Source organism: Beta vulgaris, chromosome 4 (genome assembly GCF_026745355.1).
Source record: "Beta vulgaris subsp. vulgaris cultivar EL10 chromosome 4, EL10.2, whole genome shotgun sequence".
In the NCBI taxonomy this organism is placed as follows: Eukaryota; Viridiplantae; Streptophyta; class Magnoliopsida; order Caryophyllales; family Amaranthaceae; genus Beta; species Beta vulgaris.
This window is the reverse complement of record NC_079205.1, coordinates 52,689,932-52,701,169: the sequence shown is the minus strand read 5'-3', so window position 1 is coordinate 52,701,169 and position 11,238 is coordinate 52,689,932. Positions and strand designations below refer to the sequence as shown.

The 11,238-nt window shown below is 34.4% G+C and overlaps 1 protein-coding gene across 1 annotated transcript; it reads right to left on the bottom strand.

Moving 5' to 3' along the window:
* Nucleotides 1-2,675: 2,675 nt before the first annotated feature.
* Nucleotides 2,676-9,581, bottom strand: LOC104890832 (hypothetical protein). Its single transcript, XM_010676439.4, has 3 exons — nucleotides 9,461-9,581; nucleotides 4,534-5,160; nucleotides 2,676-3,838 (listed from the first exon to the last, which is right to left on the bottom strand). The coding sequence occupies exons 2-3, from the start codon at nucleotides 5,151-5,153 to the stop codon at nucleotides 2,866-2,868; spliced, it is 1,593 nt and encodes a 530-aa protein (XP_010674741.1). The 5' UTR covers nucleotides 5,154-5,160; nucleotides 9,461-9,581; the 3' UTR covers nucleotides 2,676-2,865.
* Between the last annotated feature and the right edge of the window lie 1,657 nt (nucleotides 9,582-11,238).

Genomic DNA, 11,238 nt, shown 5'->3' with positions numbered 1-11,238 from the left:
TAATTTGTGGAACTAAAGCAAGGTAAACTTTCATAGTCAATCTTTAATGGAAATAGGCGATTTGGCGACATATTGACCTTTGCTATCAAGCGCTTTTTACTATCTTCTATAGTGCACACCCCATTTACAATCTGAATATCGTAGCCTTTTTCGGACAATTGTCCCATACTCAAAAAGTTATGACGCAAATCAGGAACAAAGAAAACATTTGAAATATTATATATTGAGCCATCCCTTAATCTGATGGAAATTCGACCTTTGCCTTTAACATCCATCTTTGAAGCATTCCCAAAAATAATTTCTGAAGTTACAGATTCATCTAAATAGGAAAACAGGTCCTTGTAACCACACATATGATTACTACAACCAGTATCCAAGTACCACTTATTTTTCTGATTATCATCAACCACATTATTGCAAGCCATTAATAAAGTTTCAGCAGTATCTTCATTATTTTCAGCAATTTTGGCATGATATCTTCTGTTACTCTGGTTGTTTTCTTCTCTAAGTCTGCATTCACTAGCCCTATGTCCATATGTACCACAATTCCAACACTTAAAATTGAACTCACCTTATTTTGCAGATGTATAATTTTGTCCTCCTCGTCCATAACCAAATCTCCCTCGTCCTCCTCTTCCTGATTATTGATTTCTTTGATTTTGACCCCATTGAGATTTACTTTGAGACTCATCCTTTTGTTGCAGATTAACTTGTGTACTCAACGCTTCCTCAATTTTAATTTTAGATTTGTCCTTGAATTTTTGTTCATGAGATTGTAATGAACTCATAAGATCATCCACTGTCATGGACTCTAGATCTTTGGATTCTTAAATTGCTGTATAACTATATAATCATATCGGGATGTCAAGGTTCGTAGAATTTTTTGCACAATCTGTCCATCCTTCATACTTTCACCATTGACTTTCATCACGTTAACTATAGCCAATGTTCTTGTAAAATAATCAGATACTGATTCTGATTTTTCCATCTCCAAGAGTTTGAATTTCCGACGCAAGGTTTGCAATCTTACCTTTTTCACTCGTTCATTGCCTTGGAAGAAATTAAACTAACTAGCATATCCCACATGCTTTTTTATTTCTCAGCATGCATAATTTTCTCATATACAGAGGAATTCACCCTCATAGTGATCCACATCTTTGCTAATTCATCCTTTAGCCGATATTGTTCCAACTCGGTTTTCTGGGCAGTTGTTAGATTTTGTTCTGCTTCCGCCATTGGTTCAGTGAAGCCAAGCCGAACCACGTCCGCAACTTTGATTACCCGAAAGAAATTTTCCATCTTTGCCTTCCAGTGATCAAAATTTGCCTTCTCATCAAAAACTTCGACTTGGCAGACCATCAACTCTGTTTTCGCAGCCATGGTTTACCAAAGCTCCGATACCACATGTAAAAAATAAAACTCAAGAAAGTAATAAGAAACAACAGCACTTAATATCTTATTAATGTATAAACTGAGTCCTCTGAAACAAACTATACATGAACCTATAATCTTATATAATAAAATATAATCCTAATCCTACTAAGCTATGGAATAGTAAACTAATCAGCATAAACCTCTAATTCTTATAGAATACGAGATACCACTAACAAATCCTAACTTGACTTATATTCTACATAAACTATATATTAAAATATTATCAACCCTTGTGATTGAAATTTCCCAGATATTTCTTGTCAAATTGGAAAATTCTTTGGCTTTATAATCTCTCATAGATTGATGACAAGTTGAAAATAAAGAATTCAATAAAAAGATAGAAAATCAGATGAATATAACAAAGTTCAAGGAAAAAAAGGACGATATTTACAAACAACGTGCTGGAGATAATGGTGAACTGGAGAGTAAAGTGTACGAAGTGGCGCGCGGATTCATGATGGCGCTTTTGAAATTGTTTACTCCAGTGTGAGTTGTTGGGCCCAGGATTTGTTGTTTTGGCGGCAGCATGGCTCGTATTTGAGTTTGAAGGATAAGGAAGTTGGGCTATCAAGAAGCATGACCAAGTCAAGAAGAGGCCGATACTTGCGGTTTAACGATTGAGAAGAAATAGGGCGTTGATCCACAATTGGCTAACGTGGCCCGCTTAAAGGGGACGAAATAACGGCAGTTTAGAATATTCTCTATTATATATATATATATATATATATCTGATGTAAATTTAGGTCATATTTCTCTCTAGCTCATATCGACTCATCACTCTCATACTCTCCCAACTCTCTATTCTTTCATTATTGTTCATTGCTACGAAGAGAAGAAAACATTGCTATTGTAATCCTTCAATTGTATTGACGGTGTCAGCCTAACTTGAACTTCCATCAAATTTTCAGAATATTGAAGAATCTTCAACAAAAAGGGGAGGGGGGAAGAGTGAGAAAGAGGGGATGGCAGGGGAGGGTGATGGGTGGTAAGGGAAGGGAGGAGGGGAGAAAGAGAAGGAAGAAGAAAAACAAAATTAGTGGTTCAACCGGTCAATGGTAATCTGGGACCAATTTTGTAAAAGATGATGCATTATTCGAACTGTTTAGAAATAATCTTTAGTTGAAACTGAAAATAAGACTGTTCCTTTGAATTTTTCCTTCATAATTTATTATTCTCACCCTCTTTCTCCCCAATGTTATCAGTGTTATCAGATATAATGCTCAAGTACTACAACACAAGCGTAAAACCAAACAAATAACATCAAACTTTTTATTCCTTCATACAAAGTAACCAAAAGAACACACAATGCAAATACAAGACAAGCTTAATTAAAAGCACACAAGATTTCTTATTAAAAAAAAGCACATAAGCTTTCTTATTCCAAAAAAGAAAAAACAGCACACAAGGTTTCAAAGCACACATAAGAATAAACTAAAGTTGATCATGATCATAGTACTCAGGATTTGGTAGAAGTCGAGCATCCCCGCGCATGTCAAGACCACGATTCTTTTGAGGGACAAAGCTATGAATCACAGGCGCATTGGCACCCATTACCCACACACCTAATAGATACTCAACTCCATCATCAACATCAACATTGATTTGTCCATAGTTGTTATATTTAAAGAAGTAAGTAACTTCATCATTTGCATGTGAAGCATATGCTGCATCAATTCCTAGACCATCAAACACAGTACCTTTTAGAAGAGGGATGAACTGACAAATCTGTCCTAGCGCGATAAGTTGAGGTTCAGATCCATAATTTATGTGTGCACACAAGTTTCCTTTGAAGAGATAAGCTTCATATTTTACTCCTTTTATCTCAGTTGCTGAATCTATGCCATTCTCAAACACAGTTCCTTTTAGGAAAGGAAACATTTGGACGATTGTCATCGGACCTTTAACTATATTGTCCTTCTTGGTACTTGGCGCGTAGTTTATCAGAGCACAAAGATTTGCACAAAATATAAATGCTTCATCAGCATTTGATTGCATTGCACCATCTATACCATGTTCTCCAAAAGGTGTATACTCGAGAGATTTAAACATTTTAGAGATAAGAAATGGACCTTCTACTATATGGTCGTGCGTACCTCCAGGATCATAGTCCAACAACGTAACCCAGTTTTGCAAGATGTAATAAGCTTCATTATGACAAGATGAACGAAATGCAGCACTTAAGTATATGTCACGATTGGCAGCATCGCAAGCATACCAGTTAATTATATCGGTATTAGTTGTCGATGAAGATGGTTGATATATGATGCTTTGTGTAAGGGGAGTCTTGTCCTTTGTGCAATAAAAAACTGGGTTCTCAATGTTGAGCAATCTTAATGGATGAGATTGTGGATTGAAGTTACCATTTATAAGTAGCACATTATTAGCTCTCTCTATCGATGTAGTCCTGCAAACATGAATACAAACATTTCACATTAATTGGATGTTAATTCGCACAATTTCTTAGGGCTTGTTCTCTTCGGCATAAAACAACTGAATTGAACTGAATTGAAATGAACTAAACTGAATTGAACTGAACTGAATTGAACTGAAATGAATAGTGATATATGAGAGTAAAAGTATTGTCCAGAACTGAACTGAATTGAATTGAACTGAAAATAAGCTGGTGAGAACAAACCCTTAGTCTAGTCTAGTGGGCCGGTGAAAGAGAGTAAAAGACAAAACCAAATCAACCCAACTCAACAACTAGTAGTCTAGTAGATGGTAGAATTTAAATCTTAAGACTTTAAAGTCGAAAGAAGAGTATCCTAATTTTTTACACCAAGTAGTATAATAATTAATCTTGTTATACTTATCTTCATGTACACTTTTTCTTCCTGCTGGTGCACATTGCTTTTTTACCAAGTTAAGCTTGGCCTAATGGTTGAAATTGTGTCTGTCAACCTCAGGTTAGGGGAGTGGGGGGTTCAAGTTCCACTCGGGACACTTTGAGAGTAGGGATTTCTCTTACCATCTCGGGCCAAGTTGACCTGTGTGAGATTTCAGTTCGATAGGACAATTATTCATCTTACCAATCCAAAAAAAAAAATATATACACTAAGGTAGAAGTAATGAAAGTATGGAAATAACAATAATAGTTACCCATTTGAATTGCCAGTAAGTCTGAATAGTTGAGCTGATCTGATATACTGAGGAGCAATGCCACCAACAAAGGCAACCTCATCCAACCTCTTAAACTTGTTACTATCCTTACCACCAAGAGTCAATGAAGTCCATATACCCCCAGGTGCATAAACCTCATACCTATAAACTTCAATTGTCTTACCACTAGGTACAGGCGGATACCAGGAGTTGCTCACGGTGCTGCTGATGAACGCAAAACTCGACTTCTTCCTCGAGTCTAAAGGCCTTCCAGTGCTGCCATTCACATAGGTAGAGAGATTGTAGTTGAGAATATTGGGTTTCTTTTTCTTCTTGCCCTTTTGAACTTGAAAACCCTGCTGAAAGACCTTGTCATAAGGAGCGAGATCCCAACGAAATACTTGACGTTGGATATCTTTTTCTTTTTCGCCTGTCCTGTAAACAATCTCTTTTAAGTTTCCCTTACTACAATTGACATTAAAAATTTTATCGACTAAAGATTGAGCTCCTTGCACGTCTGTAGGACTAAGGGGTTGAGGATATTTTGCTGCACATCCTCTCCATGGTGGATCTGCAGTAGTATTTGAAATTGTTTGTTGTTTTTGTAGCAAATTTCCCATTGTGAATCTATATAGAGAAGCATCTTATGAGTATTCAATAGTAACTTGAATTTACGTGCAATTTTGTACGTACTTCATGTGACTCTTTTGAAGTGCCATATTAGTAAAAGTGCACACGTATTAGAGAGTTTAGAGCGACAAGGCTTGAGACCACTTTTTAGTGAATAAATCAAACCTCAACCAAAAAGTAGTAGTCTCGATCATATTTAAAGGAATGAAAGCCAAATTATTTTTTGAACTTAGTAGGACCTGTTATGACAAATTCATACAGGGAAAGTGTTACACTTAAAATTAGAGGAAGTACTTATATTAATATATTAAAAAAAACGTTCATAAATAAGTAACTATGTCACGTGGTGCAATTCCTTAGCGTGTTTACTTTATGTATTCCACATACAATAAATAAAATTAGAAAACACATTTTATAACTTAATCTTATGCATGACTTCAAACTTATATACTAAAGTCTTAAACTCTTAACCATTAAACCAAGTAATGTTTGGTATTATAATTTTAAAATATATTAAAAGCTATTCTTAAACAAGGAAATGTGCCACGTGGCGGTATCCTTTAAAGTGTTTACTTCATGTCCTCCACATACAAGAAAAATAAAAATACATTGTATGTATAAGATTTAATCATATGACTTCAAACTTATATACTAAAGTCTTAACCATTAAATCAAGTAATGTTTAGTGTTATAATTTTAAATTTCAATATAACAAATGAGAATTATAATTAACGGGGATATAGCCCGTGCCTAAATACTACTTCCTCCGTTTCCCAAAGATCTTCCTTGTTGTTCCTACAAATACCAAGGAGGATCTATTTGTGTGGGGTATGGGGTGGATAAAGTAGGAGAGAGAAAGGGGTAAAAAAAATAAACAAATAAAAATGGGTTAAAGTAGGAGAGAGAAATGAAGTAAAATTGAATTAATAATGTAATGGTGGACCATATGATAGGGACATGAGAGGATAAAATAGTAGAAAAAAATTTCAAATAAGGAATAAAGTAAAAGAGAGAAAATCTTTTGGAAACGCACTTAAATGAAAAGAGGGAAGATCTTTAGAAAACGAACGGAGTAACTCGTAACTTTATAAAAGTAATATATTACCAAGGAAAAAGTAGTTGAGCTAGTGAGATTTAAACTACTAGGTATTTGTGAATAAAAAACAAGTTTTATTTGTACTCTGAAACCAAATTTTTATGCAGTAATTTCATATATATCGTTTCGGAGGGGAATGACCACATAAAAAAAAAGACAATGGTTGCAGACAATTTGATAAAGTGGTTAAACAGACCAATCATTAAGATGATCCAACCTTTTTTTGTTTCTTCGATGCATCCCAAAACCACCTAAAATTAGAGATGGCCAACAGTGCGGGCCAATCCAGCCCAGCCCATTTCGTGGGTCGTGTGGGCCGGGCCAGAAAAAAGTCTGGTCCATCCCAGTTCGAATCGTGAAATTGGTGGATGGGCCGTGGGCTAGATTTCTTGAGCCCAGCCCACTAAAGCCCACTACTAAAACCGCCCAACTCGGACCATGAAACCGATCCAACCCGACCCATGAACCAAACCTGCCCAATCGAAGTAAATATTGAACTAAATTATGTATATTTTAATCAAATTGTATATGTTTTAATCAAATTGCATATATTATAATTCAATCAAATTCAAAAATAATGAAATTATTCATTAATATTAATATTTGTATATATTTTTAATTCATTTTAAAGATTTTATGTAAGAATAATGAATAATTTCAATGATTAAATAATTTTGAAAAAAAAAATTTCATGCTGGCCCGTCAGCCCGATCCAGCCCATCAGACCCACGAACCGTGAAAACCGGTAACAGACCGGTGTGGGTCAAGATTTTTCAGCCTGCGGACCAGCCCGTCCAACCCATGAATTTCACGGTTCGGTCCTGGGCCGTGAAATCTTAGCCCAACCCAATACTGCCCACGGTCCGGCCTATCCAGCCTGCACTAGTGGCCATCACTACCTAAAATATTTGATGTCGAAGACAACATGTCTTAATTAAGTTTTTTAAAATGACATGTTAATATAATATTACTAGGATATAAATGTGTCTCTTCAATATGATTTATTTCTCTTATTATTTAAAAAAATAACATAATCTATTTTAGAAAAACTTTTTGGAAAAAATACTAACTAGAAAAGTTATAAATAATGTGAAATCCTTGTTCATGCTTTGTGTAGGGAAAAGATTATATGACTTTCGTTAGTTGATAGTATAACTTTATCTATTAGAACTTTTGGGGATTTATTAGATCAGTGATGCTTACTGGTGCGGGTCGGGCGGGCCGGACCATGGGTTGTAACGTGGTGGGTTGAGATTTCAAGGCCCAGGACCGGACCGTGAAAATCATGGGTTGTAGGCTGGTCTTCGGACTGAAAAATCTTGACCCACACTAGTCTGTTACCAATTTTCACGGTTCGGGAAGCGATTCTGGCGGTTCGTGGGTCTAATGGGCTGGACCGGGATGGTAGGCCGACATGAGATTTTTTTTTCAAAATTATTTAATCATTGAAATTATTCATTATTGTTACAGAAAATCTTTAAAATGAATTAAACTATATATAATTATTAATATTAAATGAATAATTTCATTATTTTAAAATTTGATTGAATTATAATATGCAATTTGATTAGAATATAGACAATTTGATTAAAATATACACAATTTGGTTCAATATTTACTTCGACCGGGTTGGTCCAGTTCATGAGCCAAGTACACCTGTTTCGTGGTCCGGGCTGGGCGGTTTTAGTAGCGGGCTTTAGTGGACCGGGCTCAAGAAATCTATCCCACGACCCATCTACCAATTTCACGGTTCGAGTTGGACTAGACCGGAGTTTTTGCGAGTCCGACCCAAGAGGTGGGCAGGGCTGGATTGGCCCGTACTGTTAGCCATCTCTAGATCAAGTGAAATTGGTCTATGTTAATTCAGAATCACTCATTGGAATAAGATCTGAATCTAAGTGTTGGAATTGCTGGATATAATAGATGAATAGAAAATAAATACAATCCGATCCGATTAGTTGTAACCTCTATAAGGGGGTGTTTGGTTCACTAGTTTTAGGTATGAGGTATGGGTTTGGAATGAACAAAACCTATACCTAGTGTTTGTTTAACTTATTTTTGAATTTTAAACCCATACCTCAAACCCATAAGGTATGGGGTTTAGAAACCCATGGGAGGAGGTGGATATGGCTCATACCTTACTCTAGGTATCAAATAAAAAGAAGATTTTTCATTCCTAAATGAAACCAAACACAAGGTATTAAGTATCAAGTTCCAAACCGATACCACCTTGGTTTCATTCCTGATTCCAAACCCATACTATTATATGAACCAAACACCCCCTAAGAAGTAGCTCTTTATCATTCATTATCACAAATTGTGTTAAAGAACCAACTTAATCAAAAGGTTAAGCTGATGGTTGGAGTTCCAAAAATAGTTTTATACTTTATCAACATGTCAAGAGACCAACTCAACCAAAAGCTTAAACTAATGGTTGAGATTCCAACAGGACCGATCCTAACATTTTGGAAGCCCGGGGTAAAGTATTAATTTAGTACCCAACAAATAACTTCGACTATTGAAATTTTTAAATTGGTTGTTTAATGGGTATTTCTTTATTTCACCTCTATTTAGGAGAAAAAAGGCGATCGTCAAACGAGATCATTTTACAATGACATCCTATAATATTTTTCTGAATTTTTCTTTTTAATGTTAATTTTCAAGCGACTATTTAAACTTAAAGATTAAGACAAGATAACATCCTTACAGACTAATGGAAAATTTAAGAGTTTAGATCAATTTTGCCATGTCAATACACAATTCACAAATAGATAATTTATAAAATAATTAGGCAAAAATTAAGAATTTTAATTAACCATATACCAAAAGGAAATAATCAAAGTATCACATCATAAAGAATTATCCAACTAACACTTGTTACTCATAAATTATGAAGGAAGCAAACAAAAACGGATAATCGAAGAAGAAAGAAAGCAACATTATTTAGCTGAATTATTTCAGTCTAACTGAAACCATTTCGAGTTTCAAAATTATATTTTTAGTTATCTTCTTAATTAAGGTCTCTTAAACTAAACATTAACCCTCTATATTATCAGGTAATATAAATATGCTACTATATAAGAAGTTTATACTATTATGAGAAGATATGCACTTGTTCATGCAAACTTCTCTCATATGCCAAAAGTAAAAATTATGAGAGAAAAATGAATGAATGTGAAAATTAGGAAATAAGAGAAATACCCGAATTTTGAGGAAGATTGTTGAGCAGGTTCAACTCTTTCTTCAAGCTAGTAATAGATTGATGTCCATTTTATAGGAGTCAGTGGGCGATCTGGCATGGGGTAGTTGGAATTAGGAACCTCTAAGTTTTCAATTAAGCTTACACGTATGTAGCATAATTTATAAAAATAGCATGATCTTTTTCGATATTATCTCTCGAAGTTGTCAATATTAATTGACGTGCATGGTTGTTGTATTTACTACCACTATACCACATGTATCATGCATAAAGAATTAAATATTTATACTGTAGTTTGAGTCTGTTGTCTTTACATAAAACAATGAACTGAACTGAATTAAACTGAAAGTCTGAACTGAATTGAATTGAATTGAACTGAACTTATTGCAATTGAACTGAACTGAAATGAATAAAATTATAACTTAGAAATGATATAGTTAGAGCTGAACTGAAATGAATGAAATTATAACTAAGAAATTATAGTTGGAGCTGAACTGAACTGATTGCAACTGAATTGAACTGAACTGAATTGAACTGAAAATAAGCTGGGGAGAACACGCCTTAGTAGTTTGACACTTTTGTCTTTCCAAACTCCAAGAATTACTTGCTTTGCCACGCGTGTCTTTTGTGATCTGCTTTACCCCCTGCATCTTCTTTTCTTTCTTGAATTGTTCCTTTCTTTTCAAATTTCTAGGGTTTCCGCCATTATCATCGGTAAATCGGTTAAAGCTTAAATTTGTCTAATTAAAAATGGCTACGCAAGCAGGAAGTCAAGGGATTATTGTTATGCAACAACCTAATCTTCTCCAACTTTAAGTGCCTATTAAGATTTGCTGTAACCCTCACCTTTCCCAATCTTTACAATTAATGTTATTTCAAGTTCATTTTTTCGTAAGGGTGTTGAAGAGTATGTAAATTAGTAGATAGTTGATGAATTTGATGGTTATGTATTAGTAGTTATTATTGGATGATTATATGCTCATAAGTCGATAAGTGTTGGAGTTTTATGGTGGAGATATTTTAACATTTTCAGTGCATTGTGATTCCGAGGATGATGTTGGTTAGATTTTGGAGTGATTAGGCACTAGGTAGCTTTGGTATATTGATTTGAGTTTTCTTGTTCGAGGTTTTCTATGATGAGGATAATGTTATTTGCAATAATTACTGAAATTTGGTGGAGGGGTTTATGTATAATGATGGTTAGGGATTTGGAAGGATAGAGACTTGGTTATGTACACCAACAAAAGGAAAGGTTATTATGTTAAATTCTTTTAAGGGCTTGGATCACCTAGCGCTTGGTTCATATAGTGGTATGAGTTTGAAATTATGAATGAAATTATAGTGGTATAGCCGTATAGGTTTGGAACTTGATATACTAGTTGCATATGCACGCGATACGTGCATCGACAATTTTATGTAGTTATATATTAATGGACATGTTCTTTTTATTTAAAATTATTTTGATAGTGATGTAAATTATCGAGGTTCTTTTGTAGATGTTATTATCTTTTTAAATTAAAGGTGAATGATTTTTAACTATTCAATACCGTCACTGCAAAATTTGATCGATAATTTAATAATTTTCTTTTCAGCGAATTTAGTATAGTTCTTTAACAATTATAAAAGTTAATAAACCACATTGTTTGAACTTTGTAAATATGAAATATTATGTTATCACGATATATTGCTAACTTTTTTTGGTTGAAGATTCTAATTGATTTCGTGAATTGATTGTGTCAATCTAATTTTTCAAGTTATTAATTGTATTGCAAATTTCATT